Below are 20501 nucleotides of genomic sequence, written 5' to 3'. Positions count from 1 at the left end.
AAAAAAAAAAAAGAGAAGTCTCAATTCAGCACGATTAACTACTCATCCATGAAAGGAGAAGAAATAACTCAAAAATAATTGTTACCTAGTTCTTGTCCAGATTAAAGCTGGGCTAGCTGAAGTAAAAGGTAGATAGGGCACGATCCAACTATGTGCTTCTACAAGACACACACTATAGATTCAAAGACACAAATATGCTGAAAGTAAAAGGATGGGAAAAGATATACACCATGCAAACAGTTACAAAAAGAGAGCTGGAGCGATTCTATTAATATCAGACAAAATACATTAACACAGAAAATTGTTACTAAAAACAAAGACATTATAGGATGCTAAACTATAGGAAGGCTTTGGTTATAAATACATGTAATAACAGAGCCCCAAGATACAGGAAACAAAACTGACAGAACTGTAGGGAGAAATGATTCAAGAATAGCTGGAAATGTCGGTATCATCATGTTCAGTGCTGGACACAACAACCGGGCAAGGCAGAAGACTGACAAGGAAACAGAGATGTGAACAACATCATAAACCAAACAGACCTAACAGACATTTATGGAATATTTAACAACAGAAGATTGCATGTCCTTTTTAAGTATATATCAAACATCCTCCATGAAGACCATGTTAGGCCATAAAACTAGCCTCAAAAAATTTTAGAAGATTAAAATTGTTCACAGTACATTCTCTGACCACAATAGCATGAATACTGAAATCAGTAACAGAAAGAAATTTAGGAAGTTCAAAATATGTAGAAATTAACCTAATCCTTCACCAATAGATGAGAGAAGGAACCACAAAGAAAGTTAGAAAATACTCTAATGAATGAAAACACCACCAAACACACTAGAACTTACGGGATGCTGCTGTAGCAGTGCCTAGAGGGAAGTTTATAGCTGTAGCTACCTATATTCAGAAAGATCTTAAATAGATAACCTAAGGATCTACCTTAAGAAACTGGAAAAGAGGAAGAGAAAATTAAATCCAAAGCAAGCAGAAGGAGAAAAATAATGAAGATCAGAGAGAAAGTAAATAAAGACTAGAAAAATAGAATCAATAAAACCAGAGGTTGGCTCTTTTTTTCTTCAGATTAACAACACTGACAAATGTTTTAGCTAAACTAACAGGGAAAACAAGAAATCTGAGGATTCAAATTACTATAAAAATCAGGGATGTGGGAACACTACTACTTTTTATAGAAATAAAACTACCAAAGGAAAATGCTGTGAACAATTCTATGCCAACAAATTAGATAACTCTTGATGAAACACACAATTCCTAGAAAGACAAAACCACCAAAACTGACTCAAGAAACAGAAAATCTGAATAGCCCTATAACAAATAAAGAGATTAAATTAGTAATTACAAAATTTCCCAAAAAGAAAAGCAAGGCCCAGATAATTTTACTGGTAAATTCTACCAACCACCAAATGAATTAACGCCAATTGTTAACTCTTCCAACCAACAGAAAAAGGGAACACTTCTTAACTCATTCTCTAAGGCCAGTATTACTCTGACACTCAACCAGACAAAATCATCACACACACAGAAAACTACAGACCAATGTTCCTTATCGGAAATCTTCAACAAAACACTATCAGACCAAAATATAAAAAAGATTATACACTATGACCAGTGGGAGTTATCCTAAGAATGCAAGGTTGGTCCAACATACAAAAATCAATATATTAAAGCATACTAATAGAAAAGAAACAAAATTACATATGATCATCTCCATAAACACATAAAAACCATCTGACAAAATCCTTTTGTGATAAAAACACTCAATATTAACTAGAATAGAAAGGAACTTACTCAACCCAATAGAAAAGGAATCTAATAAAACCCTTAGCTAACATCATACTTAATGGTGAAAGAATGACTGCCTTCTCCTAAGATCAGGTTGCTAAGATCAGGAACAAGACAAAGATGTTGGCTCTCACCACCTCTATTCAACAATACACAGGAGTCTGTAGATAGGGCATTCAGACACACGCATGCATACACACACACACACACACACACACACACACACACACACACACACACACAGTAAGAAAGAAAAAGAAATAAAGAGTATCCATACTGGAAAAGAAGTAAAACTATGCCTATGTGCAAATGATATTCTGCAAACAGGAATCTTAAGAAACACAATAAGTGAGTTCAGGAAGGTTGTAAGATATAAAATCAATACACAAAATTAAGCTGTATTTCTATATAGCTAGCAATGAACAATCCAAAAATGAAATCAAGAAAACGATTCCATTTATAAAAACAGCAGCAAAAAGAATAAAAATAGGAATAAATTTAACAAAAGAAATACAAGCTCAAGACCAAAGAATATTTCTGAAATTATAGAAAATCTAATAAACAGAGGGGCGCCTGGGTGGCGCAGTCGGTTAAGCGTCCGACTTCAGCCAGGTCACGATCTCGCGGTCCGGGAGTTCGAGCCCCGCGTCAGGCTCTGGGCTGATGGCTCAGAGCCTGGAGCCTGTTTCCGATTCTGTGTCTCCCTCTCTCTCTGCCCCTCCCCCGTTCATGCTCTGTCTCTCTCTGTCCCAAAAATAAAAAATAAACGTTGAAAAAAAAATTAAAAAAAAAAAAAAAAAAAGAAAGAAAATCTAATAAACAGAAAGGCATCTCACATTCAAGGCTTGGTGAGACTTAGTATTGCTAAGATGGCAATACTCTCCAAACTGATCTGCAGAAAAAACAGTATCAAACCCCCAGCCTGTTTTTTTTTAATTTTTTTTCACTTTTCTTATAGAAATCAGACAAGCTGATCCTAAAATTCATACAGAATGCAAGGGATCCAAAAGAGCCAAAACAATCTTGAGAAAGAAGAAAATCAGAGATTTCAAAACTTACTACAAAAAGTCACAGTAATCAAGACTGTGAGGTACTGGCATAAGAAGAAACACATAAATCAATGGAACATAAACGAAAGCCCAGTAAACCCTCACAATGATGGCCAGTTGATTTTCAACAAGGATGCCAAGACAATTTAATGGAGGAGAGTGGAATTTTTTAGTAAATGGTGCAGAGGCAACTGGATATCCACATGCCAAAGGAAAAAAAAAAAAAGAAACCAGACTCCTACACCTCACTCTATAAACAAAAAGGAACACAAAATAAATCAGACCTAAATACAATAAGAGCTGTACAACTCTTCAGAAACAAGATAGGAGTAAATCTTTTGACCTTGGATTAGGCAACTTCTCTTAGTATGACACCAAAAGCACAAGCAACACAAGAAAAAATTTCTTCTCCAAAACAGAAATCAAGAATTGGTAACTAACCCTAACTATTAAAACAAAACAAAATTTGCTATAGAACAATTGAGGCAAGTGTCATTCACTCACTTATGTTATTTGAGGGAGGAAAATACTAGCATGATATATATAAAGTACCTTTTAAGAAACATGTAATTATAAACCTTGAGCACTTGGTATGTTTTTATCATAAATACGGGCAAATTATCTCCCAGATGATTTTTCTAAGTATTAAGTTAAAATGCACTTTATCAGACTTCCATCTCAAAACACTTTGTAAAATAAGGCAGGGCAAGTACTGTGTCCCTATTTACAAATGTTAACCATGGAGCCCAGAGAAAAATGAATGACTTATAGTATCGCATAAACTAAGTTATTGCAGTGCCTCAATATGAACTGGATGACCAGTAAGGATGGAAACAGAAAAACAGTATCAGGCGCTGATGTTAAATATACATGTTTTTTTATACATAATTCATATACATATCTATTGTACATTTTAAGGGCAGTTGTGAAGTAAAATCTAGAATATAAAAAAATGGATAATCGTGCATTAAGCATACACTTTAAGATCATTTTCTTCATGAATGCTAACACCTAAAGGAAATCTTTAATTTTTAAATATATTTATAACGATTTTAGAAAGCTAAAGCAGTATTCAGTGCTAGTCCCTTGGCTCACAAAGGACAAGATATGAGAGCAGGGACGAAAATAGACGGTCTCTGCTGCAATCCTTAGGACAATGCTCTATCTGGCTCTGTCCAATAGAACAACCTCTAGCGGCAGAAATAATCTACACCTGTGCAATCCAATGCAGCGGCCACTAGCTCCACGTGACCACCGAGCATTTGAAATGCAGCTAGTGTGACTGAGGAACTCAACTTTCAGTTTTACTTCGACTCACCCTTTCTATAGCTTCTTTTTCCTGAGGCGTCACTTGAATGTAGTTCATGTGACCACTTCCAGCTTCGGCAATCCCTCCACTGCCACCTCCGCCCCCTCCTCCTTGCCCGCCGGCTTCCTGGACTGGTTCATTTAACATCTGAATAAAATGCTCCTGATGTTGGCTAATTTGCTGTGGTGATATGAAGGACAGAAAAAAACAAGACAATGATAGAAGTATCTTCAGGAAACCAAGAATTCTAAATACAAGTAAAAGAGAGAGCTAGAACTTTACAACTGCCATATTTTAGAATGATTCTGGATTATGTAATCCTTGGAAGGATGTGACTTCTTGTATTAAAGAAATTAGGGAATTAAGAGAATTCAAATTCTCTTTCATAAACGTCTCCTGGCCCCCAAATCAATTTTAAAAAATTGCTTGGGGGGGGGGGGGGGTCTATAAAAAGAAACAGAACTCACATATCTTCCACACTAGCACGCAGTACAATGCTGTATAAAGCCCAAATACTTCATGACTTGGGCATTCGTAAGCTCATGGGTGTGTTTCTAAGACGCAGTGCTTCACTAAGTTTGGGAAAAAAGATTCATGAACAGTTTCTTTGCTACAGAGCTTCTCAGATTCTTTAATAAAGTGGTTCCAAACTTATTATTTGACCAACTTAAATTAACCCAACCTCCACCCTCCTGGACTCTTTTGTTAGTGTATCTGATCTATAGCATATTCTATTGAGGGCACCTCAAAAAAACAGTTTCTAGAGCATGTGGAGGGGAAGGGAGTTCTCATGGACTTTTAAAAAATGATATACTCTGTAAACCCACTTTTGAAATTGATTCAACAGTTACCTGCAGTAATTGAGGGTTTTCTCGACCTATCTGTTGTAGCAATGCTGGAAGCAGGGAAGGATTCTGTTGAATAATTTGTCTCATCTGTTGAAACTGAGGCTGATTCCGTAAAAATTCAAGAGGATGTCCTAAAATACACAAACATTTTTAAATCGAAGTAGCAATTACACACAAAGAGCTGATTTCAATCATAATTTTAGACAGCAAACACTGACAAGTAAATATGATGAGTTCTCAGATGTGTTCAAAAGGAAGTAAATAATGTCAAAAAATCTTTCAACGGCACCAACTTCCAAGTCTCATACTACAGAAATTACTCCTATTAGCATAGATAGAGTATGGAAAACTGAAAGAACAAAGTTTTCCTACAATTGTCCTGAGCACTCGATATTATCAAATAATGAGAATTTATGACTTGCATGTACTCTATCAAAATAAAAAATATTAAAATTGTTCCTAAGAAAAATACATACCTAGGACTAACAAAACCAAAAAAGCCGCATACTTTATAATACAACGTAAACCCTCAAGGAAAAAAAAAAACAATCTGAGTTTGAATTCCTGGGAAATTCTAAACCAAGTAAATGAAAGACAATTTGATACTTAGAAGTTAAGAGTTCAGATATGCAGATCAGTAAACTTAAATTACAATTAGAAAGATGACTTTGGTTATTACCATTGAACTTCAAACATTTACAATCTACAAAAGCTTGAGATAAATAAGCTGTAAGACAACCTAGTACTAACTAATACATCTAGAACTCTTTAGTCCTAAATCCCATGGCAATAATAAATATTAAGGATACCAAATAAAATACAGAACTGTAACTTTTTTGGGGTAGTGGTGGTTGTCTGATTATACTACAAGAGACCAAAAACTGCATATGTTTTTGAGATTAGCGATGAATTACGGAAAATTTTTTAGATGTTATTTCCTAAATTATTCAAGAAGAATCATTCAAATTAAAATGGCCACATAACATGCTCATTCTTCTTTGTGTTGACACTGGTTGCACAGATGAAGAAAATGAGACTCAAAGTTAAGTTAACCCAGTAAGCGCTGCTAATTGGGACAGCAGCCCAAATCTGAACCAAAGCTGGGGCCTCTTCTTTCCATTCTTAGGCCAACTCTGCAGAAATGAAACGCCTGTCCTCTGGGAGACTGCATACAAAGCATTCAGGGCTTTTTGTCAACCAGAGCTTAATGTCCTATGTAGAGCCAAAAGCTCTATGAAGCATCTAAGCAGGGCCACTTCAAAATTAACAGTTTAAATTACTTCATCAGTACTGTATACAGAATGAGGAATGAAAGAGAATGAAGTAACTCTTGGGTCCACCACAGGCTCCAGGCTTTCCTCTGTAGTCATGCCTTTGGCAATTGAAGGGTGGGTTCTGGCCAGTAAAGAGAGTTGAATTCAAGCTTGGGTTTCACCTTTAGATAGAAGTCTTCCAACCTCCCAGTGTTTTATTTCTTTGGTTGTATAATAACCACTAAGATCTTACTGGCTTTGAAATTATACACACTTTATGACATTTATAGGGAGAGAAAAGAGACAAGGTGAGCAAACATTCTGAATGGCTTCAGAATGTAACACGAAATGCAAACTGGGAAGCATCTCTTCGTGGCATAGGCTAAACAGGATGTACCCTTTGCCAAAATTAGAGCGCTAATGTTTCAGCAAGAACGTATTAAATATCTACTTGGAAGAACTTGTTTTGGGCCCTTCTCTAACATATATGGATAGAGAACTTGTTTGAAGAGTTATCCAAATGCTCCAGGAAAGAACCTCACCTCAAAGGTATTTCAGATTCATTTTACACTAAAAATTCAGGACTGTTTCCTCCCCATCCAAACACCCCACTTTACCTCCAGGACTTGCTGTTGTGGTCGATGCTGTCGTAGTTGCTGCAGCGGCAGCCACTGAAGACTGAGGAGCCCCGGTACTAACCGCTGGAGGGGTGTCGACCACAGCCTGACTTTCTCTATCTCCCGGGATCCCCTATAATACAATTTCCCAGCTTTAAAATATCCTGTCACATTCAAAGTTAGTTAAATATTACACAAAGTCAAAGATTTATTCATCTATTTAATGTGCTTGTCTAATTGTTCAAAGCATCAAACAGGTGCCTGCGTCAATTAAAAATATAGGGATGAAGCACCTGGCTGGCTCAGTTGGTCTAGCGACCGACTCTTGATGTCAGCACAGGTTGTCATCTCATAGTTGTGAGATTGAGGCCCCGCATCGGGATTTTCTCCCTCTCTCCCTTTGCCTCTCTCCCTCTCAACAAATAAACAAAAACAGAAATAAAAGTAAAGGATTAAGACTGATCTGGAAGCTGTATATGTCCGAGTTAGATTAGAAATGACCTGAGTGTGGTGTAGAAGAACCCATACTGCTATAAGGCAGCACTGTCCAACAGAACTTTCCATAATGATGAAAATGTTCTCTGTGCTGTCCGATAAAATACTCATTAATCACAGGGCACCTGGATGGCTCAGTTAAGCCCCCAACTCTTGATTTTAGCTCAGGTCATAATCTCACAGTTCATGAGATAAAGCTCCATGTCAGGCTCTGCATGGACAGTACAAAGCCTGCTTGGAATTCTCTCTCTGCCTCTCTACCTTTCCCACACTCATGCCCATGCGGCATGCTCTCCCTCAAAATATATAAACTTAAAAAGATACTCATTAATCGCGTGTAACTTCTGAGAACTTGAAATGTGGCTAAGATTACTAAAGAAACTAACTTTTTAATATACTTCCAATTTTATTAAATTTAAATAGCTACTTGTACTTAATAGCTATTTTACTAAGTTGTGGAGATTTGTAATTTAAAACTGAAGTCATAAAATGATGTTTACATATAGCAACATAGGTTACACCTAACACCAAAGATCCAAAACTTGCATATTAAGTAATAATGTACAGTTTTATAAGGCCAACTATTAAAAAACTTAAAATATCAATACAAATTTTATTAAAATTGGACACATCTGGTTTTAATGCTATACATTCCCCTAGTTAATTTTTAAACTTCATAGAAACGTTCACCAGCTCAGTGACAAAAAGGTTTATATTTGTAAACCTAGCTTTAAAATCATCCAAAGAAACAGGTTTTGATGCACACGTGCAGCTCTGAAATGAACCCTGGAATAAAAGCCTAATGGAGACAGGGCAGGTGGCCAATAGTGGCCGAGGAAGGAGGATCTCCTCTATTGATCCATGGTTCTAAGAAAGTGTCATCCGGAAAGTATCACATAGAAAAAACTAAAATGGATTATTCAAAATTCACAGAAGTAGTTACCAAAGAACCTTAAATATTTCAGTATTTAAGTGATGCTTATTCTAAGTTTGTACCATTTGTCTTCTGAAGTTGTAACTTAAAACTGCACTGAGACTTTGGAACACTATTCTGATGCATGATTTACAAGACTTTTCATAACAACATACTAAAAGTCTTTATGAAATCCACACAGATTGTGAAAGAAGAATGAAGAAGGAAATATAACATTTGGGTAAGAGATGGTAATGGTAAATTCTTCCATTTCCCAATAAAAATCAGAAGCCAAGATCATAAACATATGAAAAAACAAGGTTAATGAATAGCATTACAGGTAATGGCTGCCCGAGTTAGCTGTCCCTCCAGCTATTAGAAACAAACATTTCGGACATTCCACCAATTCAAATCCGTAAGTGCTGACAGATTATATGCAGATTGAGGATCCAAAGCCTCCATCAAAATCTCAAACAGGTTTGTTAAACTAAAAAGTTAATCACTGCTATAGAAGTCTCAAAAATTAGTGACAGTTAAAGGTGGCCTTTTTCTTTTCAGTCTATGAATTGAACACTAAATATAGCAAAAACACTTATTTCATGAAATGGGGCGCCCAGGTGGCTCAGTCAGTTCAGCATCCAACTCTTGATTCCAGCTCAGGTCATGATCTCATGGTCTGTGGGATGGAAGCCCCGCATCGGGCTCTGTGCTGAGAGTGGAGCCTACTTGGGATTCTCTCTCCCTCTCTCTCTCTCTCTCTCTCTGACTCCCCCCCCCACCGCCCTTGCACTCTCTCTCTCTCAAAAGTAAATGAATATTAAAATGAAAATAAAGTGTTTCATGAACTTGTATCTATTTATTTGCATTGGATGCTAAAAAGTAGTAACTTTGAAAACAGTGATCTATTTTTTATACCTTAAAACTTCAGATCTATTAGATTAAAATACCTGCTTCCATTAAACTAATGCAGAATTCCACACAGGTATACATTTAAGTCACTCCATAAAAGGAAAGGTAATACTTTAATAGAATATAGGGTTTGTTTTCTTGGGGGGGGGGGGGGAAGGGTACCACAAACAAACTCACAATAGTTACCAATCCAAAATGATTCCTAAATTACAAACTGATAAATGGACTACCATCATTTTAAAGACTCTCATCAAGAGGACAATGGAAAAGAGAATTCAGAAGAGGAAATGATAAAAGGTTTTGTGAATCTCACATACAAATGAGTAGGCAAATAACTGGTGGAGGCAGCACAGTTACTCACTCTTGACTTTGACTCTCCTGAAACTATTATCTGAAAAGGAGTTTCTAACAAAAGTACAACCTGGAAACAAATGAATGGGTTAAACTGTGAACTATATTCCCCACAAGAGTTAGGATTCTGGATTTCTAAGATGATATTTAGGGCAATTCAGAACTTGATAATACTGTAAAACACCGAAGACAATTATGGAATAAAATGTTAAGATTTTTAAATTTTTTTTCATTTTTTTATTTCTGAGAGAGAGAGGGGGAGGGAGAGAGAGAGAAAGAGAGGGAGAGAGAATTGGGGAGGGGCAGAGAGAGGGAGACAGAGGATCCAAAGCAGGCTCCGCGCTGTGAGCGCAGAGCCCAATGTGGGGCTTGAAGTTACAAACCGTGAGATCATGACCTGAGCTGAAATGAAGATTTAGCCGCTTAATCGACTGAGCCACCCAGGCGTCCCAGATTTTTAAAAAGCTAATTAAATGTTGCTCCAAAATTCTATGCGATTATTTTAGCCCATGCCATATCTGTAAATAACAGACATTCACTGTCATAAATACCATGTCCACAACAATCTATTTCTCAAAATTTTATGCTAGTAAAAGACAAGAACTTATTCAAAATCCCCTTGACTACCACGGACTATAAACAAGCGGACAATTCAAATGCAAATGGAACCAGGCAAATAATATAACATTATAAATTAAATTAAATGTACAATGCTATGTCAGGTAACAGGGAATGGATGGGAATATAGTAAATTAAAGAGTCTATGATCTAAACCCTTGCAAAAATCTGGATCCAAGTTGTCCAGACAAACCAGCTATCTGAATTTATAAGTGAAATCTCTCAATTTTTAAAAGATGGCCAATGAATTACAAAAATGTACATAGGACAAGACAAATACAAATGGGCATGGGCTTCCACTTTGATATTTTTGCCTTAAACAGTATACCCAGGAGTAAGTATGCTGGCTGTCAAAAAGCTACTAAAAATGGAAGATCAGATTTAAAAAAATCTGTCTCCACTCTCCAAACACACAAGCTGTCATTATGACATGAATAGGCTACAAGGTACTGCTCCAAGTGGATAGCTAATTTTACAACTCATTTAGTCACGTTGTTTCCTAACTAAAAATCACATCAAAATCTTTAAAAGAGACTACATCTTTTCAACACAAAGCGTTAACACACTAATAAAAACGCATTATATAAATTATTAGCATATATTATCATTTTTCTGAGAACTGTTATTGTTCCTTTAAGATCTGTGAGCTTTCAGTTTTAAAGTAGAATGAAGTGAAATATTTCTCACCATTAAAAGATACTCCACTGCTCTGTCAGGGTTGTTGAAACTGGCTCTCAGGGCTGCAATTACTTGCTCTCGCTCATATCCCATTGACATGATCTCGGTTACCATATTCTCATAAGACTGACCTGTCACTAAGAAAAGGTATGTGGGATGGGGGGAGAGGAAAGAAAGGAAACATTTAATAAGTACACATTTTCCACATATTTCTTGGGGCTTCATGTGTATACAGTGTTTCAGGCACTGCAGGGCTAGGAATACAAAGAGGCACAACAGCACAAACTACACATATGTGGCAGGTAGAATAATGGCCCCTGAGAATCCATGGAAATCTGTAATACCTTAGGTTTACAAGGTAAAGCAGAATTAAGGTTGTTTATCAACTGACTCTCAAGATGGGGAAATTATCCCGGATTATCTGGGTGGGTCCAATGTAATCACAAGAGTCCTTAAAAGTGAAGGAAAACAGAGGAGAGGGTCAGAGAAACAGATATAAAGACAAGAGAAAAGAAGCAAGGTCACAAATGCTATGCTATTGTCTTTGATGAAAGAGGAAGGGGCTATAAGCCAAGGAATGTGGGTAGCCTCCAGAAGCCTGGAAAAGACACAGAACAAATTCTCCCCTAGAGTATCCAGAAAGGAATGCAGCTCTGATAGTAGCCCAGTGATTTAGCCCCTTGATTTTAGACCAGAGAGTACCATGTTAGACTTCTAATCTACTGTACCATAATAATAAATCTGTGTTGTTTCATACCAGGAAGTTTGTGGTAACTTGTAAGTACAATAAAAATATCAGGCACAAATGTAGCACAAATATGGGACAGAATCAGCAGGTCAGGGAAGGCAACCTAGAAGAGACAGATGAACTAATTTCTAAAACAAGTAGGAGGGACATTTCAAGCAATCGATTCGGCTATAACAAGTTCAGTTTTCCCTTGACACCTTTTATTATCAAAGCAGAGGGAAAAAGGAGGTTAGAAATCAGAAAGTTAGACTTTCTCATACCATACAGAGCTGGGGCAATGAACCAAGCACTGCTATTTCAGGAAATCACTTCCCACAGGCTGTCTCTGACCCAAACTTGCTCTTCATGGAAATGTCAGACAACAGACCACACTCTGAAAGAAAGCCAACTCTCTACACTAAACTCACCTCACTTAAGCCATCTTTTCTTCTCCTTGTGTTCTGGGTGCTATTCATCCCTTCTTGTCTCCTCAAAGAACTGTACCCTTTAGTTATCTTCTCTCTTTTCCACCTCCCACCCTTCACTCTCCACTTAATTATCCTGATCAGCAGTTAACTATATCCTAGAATGTCATCCTAAAAACAGAAGCATGCCCCCATGGCCACATCTCGACTTCTCTTTCAGAAATGTCCGCTCCCTTCCCTTTCCAGCCATAGCTGTTTGCACAGGCTGTGTCCACTTCTCACATTCCACTCACTCCTCAACCAATATTGACATGTGACTTTGGATCTCTAAAGGTTTCTCCCTCAAATGTGCCCCTCCACTACCTATCTGCCTTCTCCGTTTCAATAAACAGCACATCCTTCCACACAAGTACAAGAACCAGAAAACTGGTGATCACAGTTCCCTTCCCCTTGTCTTTCACATCTCATCTAGCAGCGTTATCTGCAGACCCTCCCTCTGAATTACAGTGCAAAACTACCTAGGTTCCCCCTTTCTCCACTGCCTTCACTCAAGACCAGACCACAAAAGTCTCTGGATTACACCCTGCTTCCTCTCCTACCCCTTCCCACCGCCTCCCTCAAGCCTACAATTCTTTCTTCACATGGCTGCAAAAGCGAGCCTTTAAAAAGAAAACCTCCCAACCATCTTCAAACACCATGCTCCAACCACACTGATATTTTCCAGTTCATAAGTCGTACCTTCTAAAACCTGCCGCAGAACCTCTACACACATACCAGGCTTGTGTGAGGGCCAGTTCCTCTGCAGGCTCTAGTTCTCAATTTAAATGTTACAGTCTCACAGATGTACTGCCTATCCTATGTATAAGCACCGTCTGTTTTTAAGGAAGCCGTTTGTTTCCTTAAAATCATTAATCATAATTTGCAATTTACTTTACGTTTCACCCTTCTTTCTTTACCCCATCTGAATGGAAAGTTCAACTGTGCAAGGGACCCTGTCATTCTGCATCACCGTTTCCCTGGCACAGTGATACTCTTACCAGTTTAATGATTTTCTGCAGAATTTTCAAAAGGCATTTGTTACCTATAAAAGTATAGTTAAAAAAAAAAAAACCCTAAATATCACTGAGCTAAGGTGGCATTTGATATCTAGAGTTAAGGACTTTTCCTTTCTGCTTCCATAGAGGACTTGTTATGATATTTTTTTTCTTAATCACCTATTCATATACTTCTGGCACAAAGCTACTTAAGTGCCAATATACTCTGAGTAATTTAGTTCCCAGATTCAGAATTCAGCATCAAGATAAAAGAAATTAGGAGCTGTGGACTACCTGAACTAAACGATTTTAACATGGTGTTTCTCACTTAAGTCTCGCAGTAACTCCATGAGAAAGGTTTATTTTGATCATGAGATCAATGGCTGGTAAGTCATGGTGCAGAGACCAACACAGGCTGTCAGACTCCTGAGCCCCCAAACCAAGTCATCATGTTACACCTCCTAAAATCACTCCTCCTAATTAGTCAAGTTATCAAAACTCAAAAATAAATGCTTATAAACAGTTTGCTACTCATAGGAAAACTAGGGACAATGGACAACACAAGAGAGAGAGCCAATGAGACTAAAAGTAGTAGTGACGAAGAACCTTTATGTGTCATCAAGTCTTATCTTCCCGGTCACAAGAAACTGCACAAGGAACTAACAATAACCTCATTAGATCAGCCTTTTATAAAACCCACTATAACAGAGCACTGACATGTAGGAGAGAATAATGCAGGAGTATTAGTGAGGTAAGGGCGTGAACTAAGGCAGGCAAGTGGCAGTGGAAACAAGTATTCCGGAGACATTAGAAAGGAGGGCCATCAGTACCCTGGGCTCAACAGGCCAAGAGAGACAGGGGGATCAAGAACGACGCCAATGTTTGCTAGAGATGATGGTGCAAGCAATGAGGAACAAAGGAGAAGAATTGGATGGGGGAATAAAACAGGACTCTGTCTGGAACCTACAGAGTTTATGGAGGTTGGACATCTTCCAGGTGGCAGTTTAAAGAATGAATCAGTTCACATCTGAATCTGGAGGCTCAGAAGGAGATGTGTACTGGGGTTATAATTTTGGGAATCATTATAGTATTTCCAGAGTTTGAACTCTGAACTATGGGCTAGAGCAGAACCGCAGAAGATCCGTATATTTAAGGGTTAGGTAAAATAAAAAGAATTAACTAGAAGGCCTGAAAAGGAGTAGTCAGAGGCATGGATCAAGAAAAGAGTAGTGTCACAAGCCATAAAAGAAAAGCTTAAAGCAGCAGGGTATCTACATAAAGACTGGGTGAATTAAAGAGTAAAGGGGTCCCATGACCTAAGCCGTACAGGTTGACAGAAGACGTAAAGGTAAGACACTGTCTTCAGAGGTGCACGCGTAGTAGCAGCAGCTAGAGCTTGGAGGCACCACGCTTTCTGACTGAGATAGCAGCGGTGGCAGCAGACAGTTCGGCAGTCCCAGGGACAAGTGTCAGTGGGTTCCAGCTCTGCAAGTGGAGAGCACATTACCGATTTCTGGCTCATCTCTAGTCCTTTCAGTATCTCTGTAAGGACTTCTGAGGATTAAGCGTGTCCCTGTATGAAACAGAGTGATTTCTATTTTGCTGATTGGACACTAACTTATACTTACTTGGTAGCAGAGCAGTCCTAGACAACAGTAAATGTAAAGATGTGGGTGTGGTACATGCGGTGACCTTAGTAACATTTTGCCCCTACATGCTATGGGCAGCCAAGATGCCGTTTCCATGGCAATGAGAGGTTCATGGAGTTCAAGTCCAATCAGGTCAGAGGCCACCCTACATCTCATGAGGTACTACTGCTGTTAGAACCCTGCTGCTGCAGCAACTAAGTAAGCAAAGTAACTAGAAGCCCATACCACTGAAGCTGCTGTTCCCACCTGTTCCCAGTCTTCTACCTCCCTACCATTTCCAGTAACACAGAATAGTACCAAAGGGGAGGAATGGGTTCCCAGCCAACTGACCAATAATCAGCAGGCACAGGAGGAAACATACCGAAGTGTTATAATGGAAAAACAGGGGCAAAAAACAAAACTGATTTTGACATATTAAGTGTGAAGGGGAGATGAAAGAGCATCATCCAGCATAGTTAAATTTAAAGTTGGGATGGGGTGTCTGGGTGGCTCAGTTGATTAAGCAGCCAACTCTTGATTCTGGCTCAGGTCATGATGTCACGATTGGTGAGACAGAGCTCGGGGCCTGCTTGGGATTTTCTCTCTCCCTCTCTCTCAAAATAAATAAACTTAAAAAAAAAAAAAGTTGGGATAGAAAGGTATGTTCACTACAAGCATGATATAAGCAATGAAATACAGACGGGACCCGACAGGGCTACAAACTGGAATAAAGGCTGAAGGAGAATAAGATGAGGTGTGAGACAGATTTAGTAACATTCTGTACCGACTTCAAAAACATTTTGTAATACACCTGTACATAGTTCAAACTCTGTTAAGACCATATTTAGAATTCACATTTGGAAAATGGTCTGCTTTAACTAAAAGAATATGCTTACCTCGAATAACAACAGTACAATTCTAAGGATTCAATATATAACACATTAATTTACAAAGTCTTTAGAAACATTAATCGAACAATTATCAAAACCATTTAGCAACTCGATTATGAGTAACCATGAAGATGAACACATGACCTAAAGAAATGATCCCTCTGATAAGGTCATTTACAACGTAGACACTTACCAAGTGCACTTGTTGCATCTTCAAAAAGGTTTGACCGAGAAGAATCTCCTGATGTACTGCAAAAGGTTTTTAAAAAATCATACTTCAGAAAGTATATAAACTTAAAGTTTAGTAACTGTCCACTATATAAAGAGATTATTTTATTTTAATTAAAAGTAAAAGTCTGGCTACAGTGTTTAAACTGTCCTCTAGATTAATCCCTAAAGCCTTTATCCATAACATTTCCAATCTTAATACTCATTCTTCTGCAAATGCATCATTTTAAATGTCCAAAGATGTAAAATAACCAGACTGCTTACTACTTAAGGAATACAAAAAAGAGAATGCACAACCATTTCCCTGAAAGAATTTACATGAGAAGTTAAATAAGTCACAGTGGAAGAAATACAAACAATGCAAGTATCTCCACTTTTCCATAGTTCACAGTCCACTGCTTTGCTTTTACAAAAGATCTACATTAATACCTGTTTTCACTAACTATAAGAAATCCAGAGGATGGTCTCTGAAGAGGATTTCTGCTTTTACAAGAAAAGTGAAAACAGTGTTTCATTTGCTTTGCAGGAAGCCTTTCTAGAGGCGTACACCCCAAGAAGTGAATGGCGCCACCAAGCTCCTTCAACTGGAACTAGACTCAGCATCTCAGTATCAAGTCACTGTTAATTCTGAACCGTGTGTGTGTGTGCATTTGTGCTTTGTCTTAATTTACTTTGTGCACCCACTAGCAAGGTGTGTCCTAAGCCTGGGAGGTTATTTTTTGGGTCTGGGAATGATCAAAACTTTTTCCATATAAATTAATGGTAATTGCTTCATTGCTTTATGCTATTTCTGCTTTTACAAAAGGTTTCAAAGGAACGCTCTACTTTCAAATAGTGGAGAAAAACCTGTACATGATAAATAGCCACATTAGGCTGGAAAGACCTGGGAAATCTTTACCTAACAGAATTTCAGTCAGATCTTATACGAAACTGAAGGAAGGCATTTAAATCAAGGAACACAGCATAAGCAAAAAATGGGGAGACGTGTGACAAAATGCAAGTTGTAACCGAAAGTTAATCAGTTAAAAGCACTAAGTTTCTGTTGGGCAATTGCAGAAGATGAGTCTGGAAAACAAGGTAGACAAAAACAAGATTATGAAAGACCAGGAAGAGTAGGCCAAAGAAAAATAAATTCAAGTTTACAAAAGTAGTAAAGGGAGCAGTTAGATTAAAACATACATACAACACACTTATTCCCAATTTTAAAAAGAGAACACAGTGGACTTCAGTTCTGAGAAAATCCTATAGCATAGCAAGAGCAAGTAGAATATCTAAGTTTGAATTCATAAATTACTTTCTAAGCCTCAGTTTGTTCATCAATACAATGGGGTCAACAATAATATCCATGTATCACTAAGTTGTATGTATGTATGTATGTATGTATGTATGTATGTATGTATGTGGAGTTACTGCTGGTAAAGTGTTTAGCAAAGTGCCTGGCATCCTAACATCCGATATGATTATCATGATTAAACTACTTGTTTGGTATAATTTTTAAAGTATCTTCATTAACTCGATAGGCTAACATGGACAGAAGGAAAAAAGTTCTGAAAAGTATACAGGAAAACTAATTTTGCCCAAGACCCCAACCTAGGGAACAACCACCACTAGCAGTTTCTATGTAACAAGCAGTTGTGTCTTGCTTTTGAATGTGTTTCACTTAACTTGATTATCTCAGTCAGCATAACTACAACTACCTGTTTTTCCCCAGGTGCACAGTACTCCATTTAATTGGCCAAATCAAGCTCTTACTAAATTCTTTCTATGGACAAATTTATCAATTATTCCTTTTATAACTTTTTAAAGGTTTTTATTTTTCCATGTTCTCTTGTTTATGGTTTCACTTTTATGTTGAATCGTGATCTGTCTAGAGTGATCCATCTTTCCCCTTCCATTTGGCTAGACATTAATCCCAACAGCATTTTCCTCAGTGGTCTGAAATCACATCTTTATCTTGCATGAAGTCTCTGGTATGTATTCTGGTCTGTTTCTAGAATACTATCTATTTAACTGAGCCGTATTTCTAGTAAGAGTCACTCTAAATTGTCGCAATTGTTACCATGTAGAGTACATTCTACTACCTGGTAGGCCTAGTGTTTTTTCCTGCAGTTCTTTTACAGAACAGTTTGTGCTGTTTTGCATACGGCTTTAAAATTTCCTTTTACATATCACAGACCACAGTGAGGTGAGGTTGGACTGCCATTCTTCAACCTTGACTCTGCCTCATTGCTTCTCCTTCCCCATCTGCAGAGGAAACCACTTATCAGTTAGTGTGCTGTTCCTTTGTTACTACACGTTACTATATATACCCAAAGAAAATATATGATGTCGTTTTGTGGCTTTTGTTTGGTTTACAGTTACTGCCCATATTATTTTGTAATCTCTTTTTCTCACTTGATAACAAAGCCTTGAAACCACATTCACTCAATATGCATATATACTACATACTTTAACTGGCCTGTACTATTGGATATTAGGGCTTCTCAAACTTTAGGAAGCCTAAAAATTCACCAGGAGAGCTTGTTAAAATACAGATTTCTGTGATCTGCCCCCAGAGAATTCTGACTTAGGTCAGGGGTTTAATTTCAAACATACTCCCAGTGACGCTGATGCTGCCTACTTACTACCACCTTCAAGCAGCATTGCTCTCCAATATGAATAAATTGCAGGTCAAGTCATTCCCTTATTAATGGATATTTTAGGTTGGTTCCAATTTGTCTTTAATTACAAATTAACGCAGTCTTTGTACACACAGGCAGTTTCTCTAAGGTAGATATATACAAATAGGATTTGCATTGCAATCGGTAGTTTTTAAAGAACAAAACTGGCCTAAAGACACAAATGACTAATAACGAAATGTCAGGCCAGGGGTGATGAATAAACTTTCTGATGTCCCTCGAATTGGTACCAGTGTATCTCCTGATAATTAGCCCACTAAGTTTTGTGCTTAACAGGACACTAAATGTTTTAGAGCAGATGAAAGGAGTAAGGCACATTTAAGCAGCCAGTTTTCTGAGCTTCCCTCATCCTTCTGTTACCCTTCTCGAAGGTGGTGATAATTTGGGGAAATGGTGTACAAAGCCCAACCAAGTAAGTAACTCTAGTATCTGCTCTGTGGATCACTGATCATCTACTGATTTATGCAATCTCTGTAGGTCTGAAAAGGTAATCCTGAATCTTAAGAATCGGTAAGTGAAACTGTACCTCCAGGAAGAAAATTTTAAAAAAAGAGATTGTACCGATCAATTCTGAAATTCTCACTATACGCTTTTCGAAGAGCTGAAAACATGTAAGAAAATAGGCTATCCTGTACTGATGAACATATATTTAATTACATTTACAATGTTTAAATGGTCTGGGAAACAATGTGTTAAATTTGTTAACTTCCCTCCTTCACACAGAATGGACCAACAACCTTTTGATAGAACAGCTTAACCTGAGTCTGGTTGTCTCCCACTAGGTAAGAGTGTTGAATGCATTTCTAAATGTACGTGGGAGAAGCATCAAGTTAGGTGACAGTGTCTCAGAAGGCCTAAACTAAGGCAAAGTACAGCAGGCAGGCATAGAGTAAATATTTAATTCCTTGAAAAGAGGCCCAAAGTGAGCAATAAACCAGATGACTCAAACCCCTCCAAACATGGTTGACTTGGATCAGACATAGAAACTGAACACATAGGTAAAACACTAAAATAATCGTAACTAATTTTTTTCTGATCATTGTTGTATTTATCACAAACATGCTTCCCTTTCAGTACGTGTTTCCAACTCCTGTACAGATCTCCATTCTGTCTGGTTTTGATTCCAAGGACTCTAACTATTGCCACTGAGGTCCCAAGCTATATTAAAGTCACAAAACACAAACTGCTCCAGTGCCAATGCACACTGGACTTAATACAACCCATGCTGTCAGATAAAGCAGAAATTCCCCCTACAAGCTCCAGCCAAGCAAAATAAAGCACTTGCTTTGGTTCTTTTATTTACCATTGAGGGAAAAAACTTTTGTCATAAATTACTCAGTTATCTTGTCAACTTCTCACAAGAAATTATTTCTTGCTCCACAAATATCCCAGTGCTTTTTCTTTGGTTTTAAAGATCTACACAGGCAAAACTTAAATGTCTACAAAAGTTCACAAAAATATAGATAAAACAGTGGAAAACTGAAACAATCCATATGTTCAACAAAAGGTGGTAGGTGAAGTACCCACAACAGCTGATACGTATTGCTGTGTACCGTGTGCTATTTTATACACCTTTTATATTCATTATTCCATTTAATCCTTATAACAACTCTAGGAGATAGGTTGCCATCCACAAATTTTCAGATGAGGAAAATACCCAAAGATGTTACTTTTCTAAGGTTGAGCGTGAACAAACGTCAGATCCAAACACAATGCTATGCAGCAAATGGAAATATTTAATGGAATGAAAGATGTTTACAATAGAAATGACAACAATCAGAAAATAATATAAATAATGACTGGGGCAGTGTCAAGTTATTTATAATATGTCAAACTATAATAAAATATGAAGTTATTTTTATAATTCTTTCTGGGCATTTGTATTTCCTAATTTTTCTACACAAAATGAAGAATAACTTTGACCCTCTTTCCCTTCCCCCTGGGAAAAAAAATAATGGAGTATACAAAACTGGATCACAAAAATTTAAACAGGCACAAAAATTAGTTTTAGTGAGAGTTCAATGTTCAGAAAAGTTTAACAG

At 37.5% G+C, this 20501-nt stretch overlaps 1 protein-coding gene across 1 annotated transcript in view; it reads right to left on the bottom strand.

Moving 5' to 3' along the window:
* The window catches only part of RAD23B (RAD23 nucleotide excision repair protein B), a 47449-nt gene that overhangs the window by 3431 nt on the left and 23517 nt on the right, over positions 1-20501 (bottom strand). Inside the window, exons 5-9 of the mRNA XM_025912150.2 lie at positions 15747-15802; positions 10859-10986; positions 6886-7018; positions 5019-5146; positions 4177-4347 (exon numbers count right to left, since the gene is read on the bottom strand). Of these exons, the coding sequence (XP_025767935.1) occupies positions 4177-4347; positions 5019-5146; positions 6886-7018; positions 10859-10986; positions 15747-15802 (616 nt within the window). The remainder of the gene's footprint in view (positions 1-4176; positions 4348-5018; positions 5147-6885; positions 7019-10858; positions 10987-15746; positions 15803-20501) is intronic.

The sequence above is a fragment of the Puma concolor genome, chromosome D4 (genome assembly GCF_028749965.1).
Source record: "Puma concolor isolate L17-30 chromosome D4, mPumCon1.1.hap2, whole genome shotgun sequence".
Lineage (NCBI taxonomy): Eukaryota > Metazoa > Chordata > Mammalia > Carnivora > Felidae > Puma > Puma concolor.
This window is presented reverse-complemented; position numbering and strand designations above follow the sequence as displayed.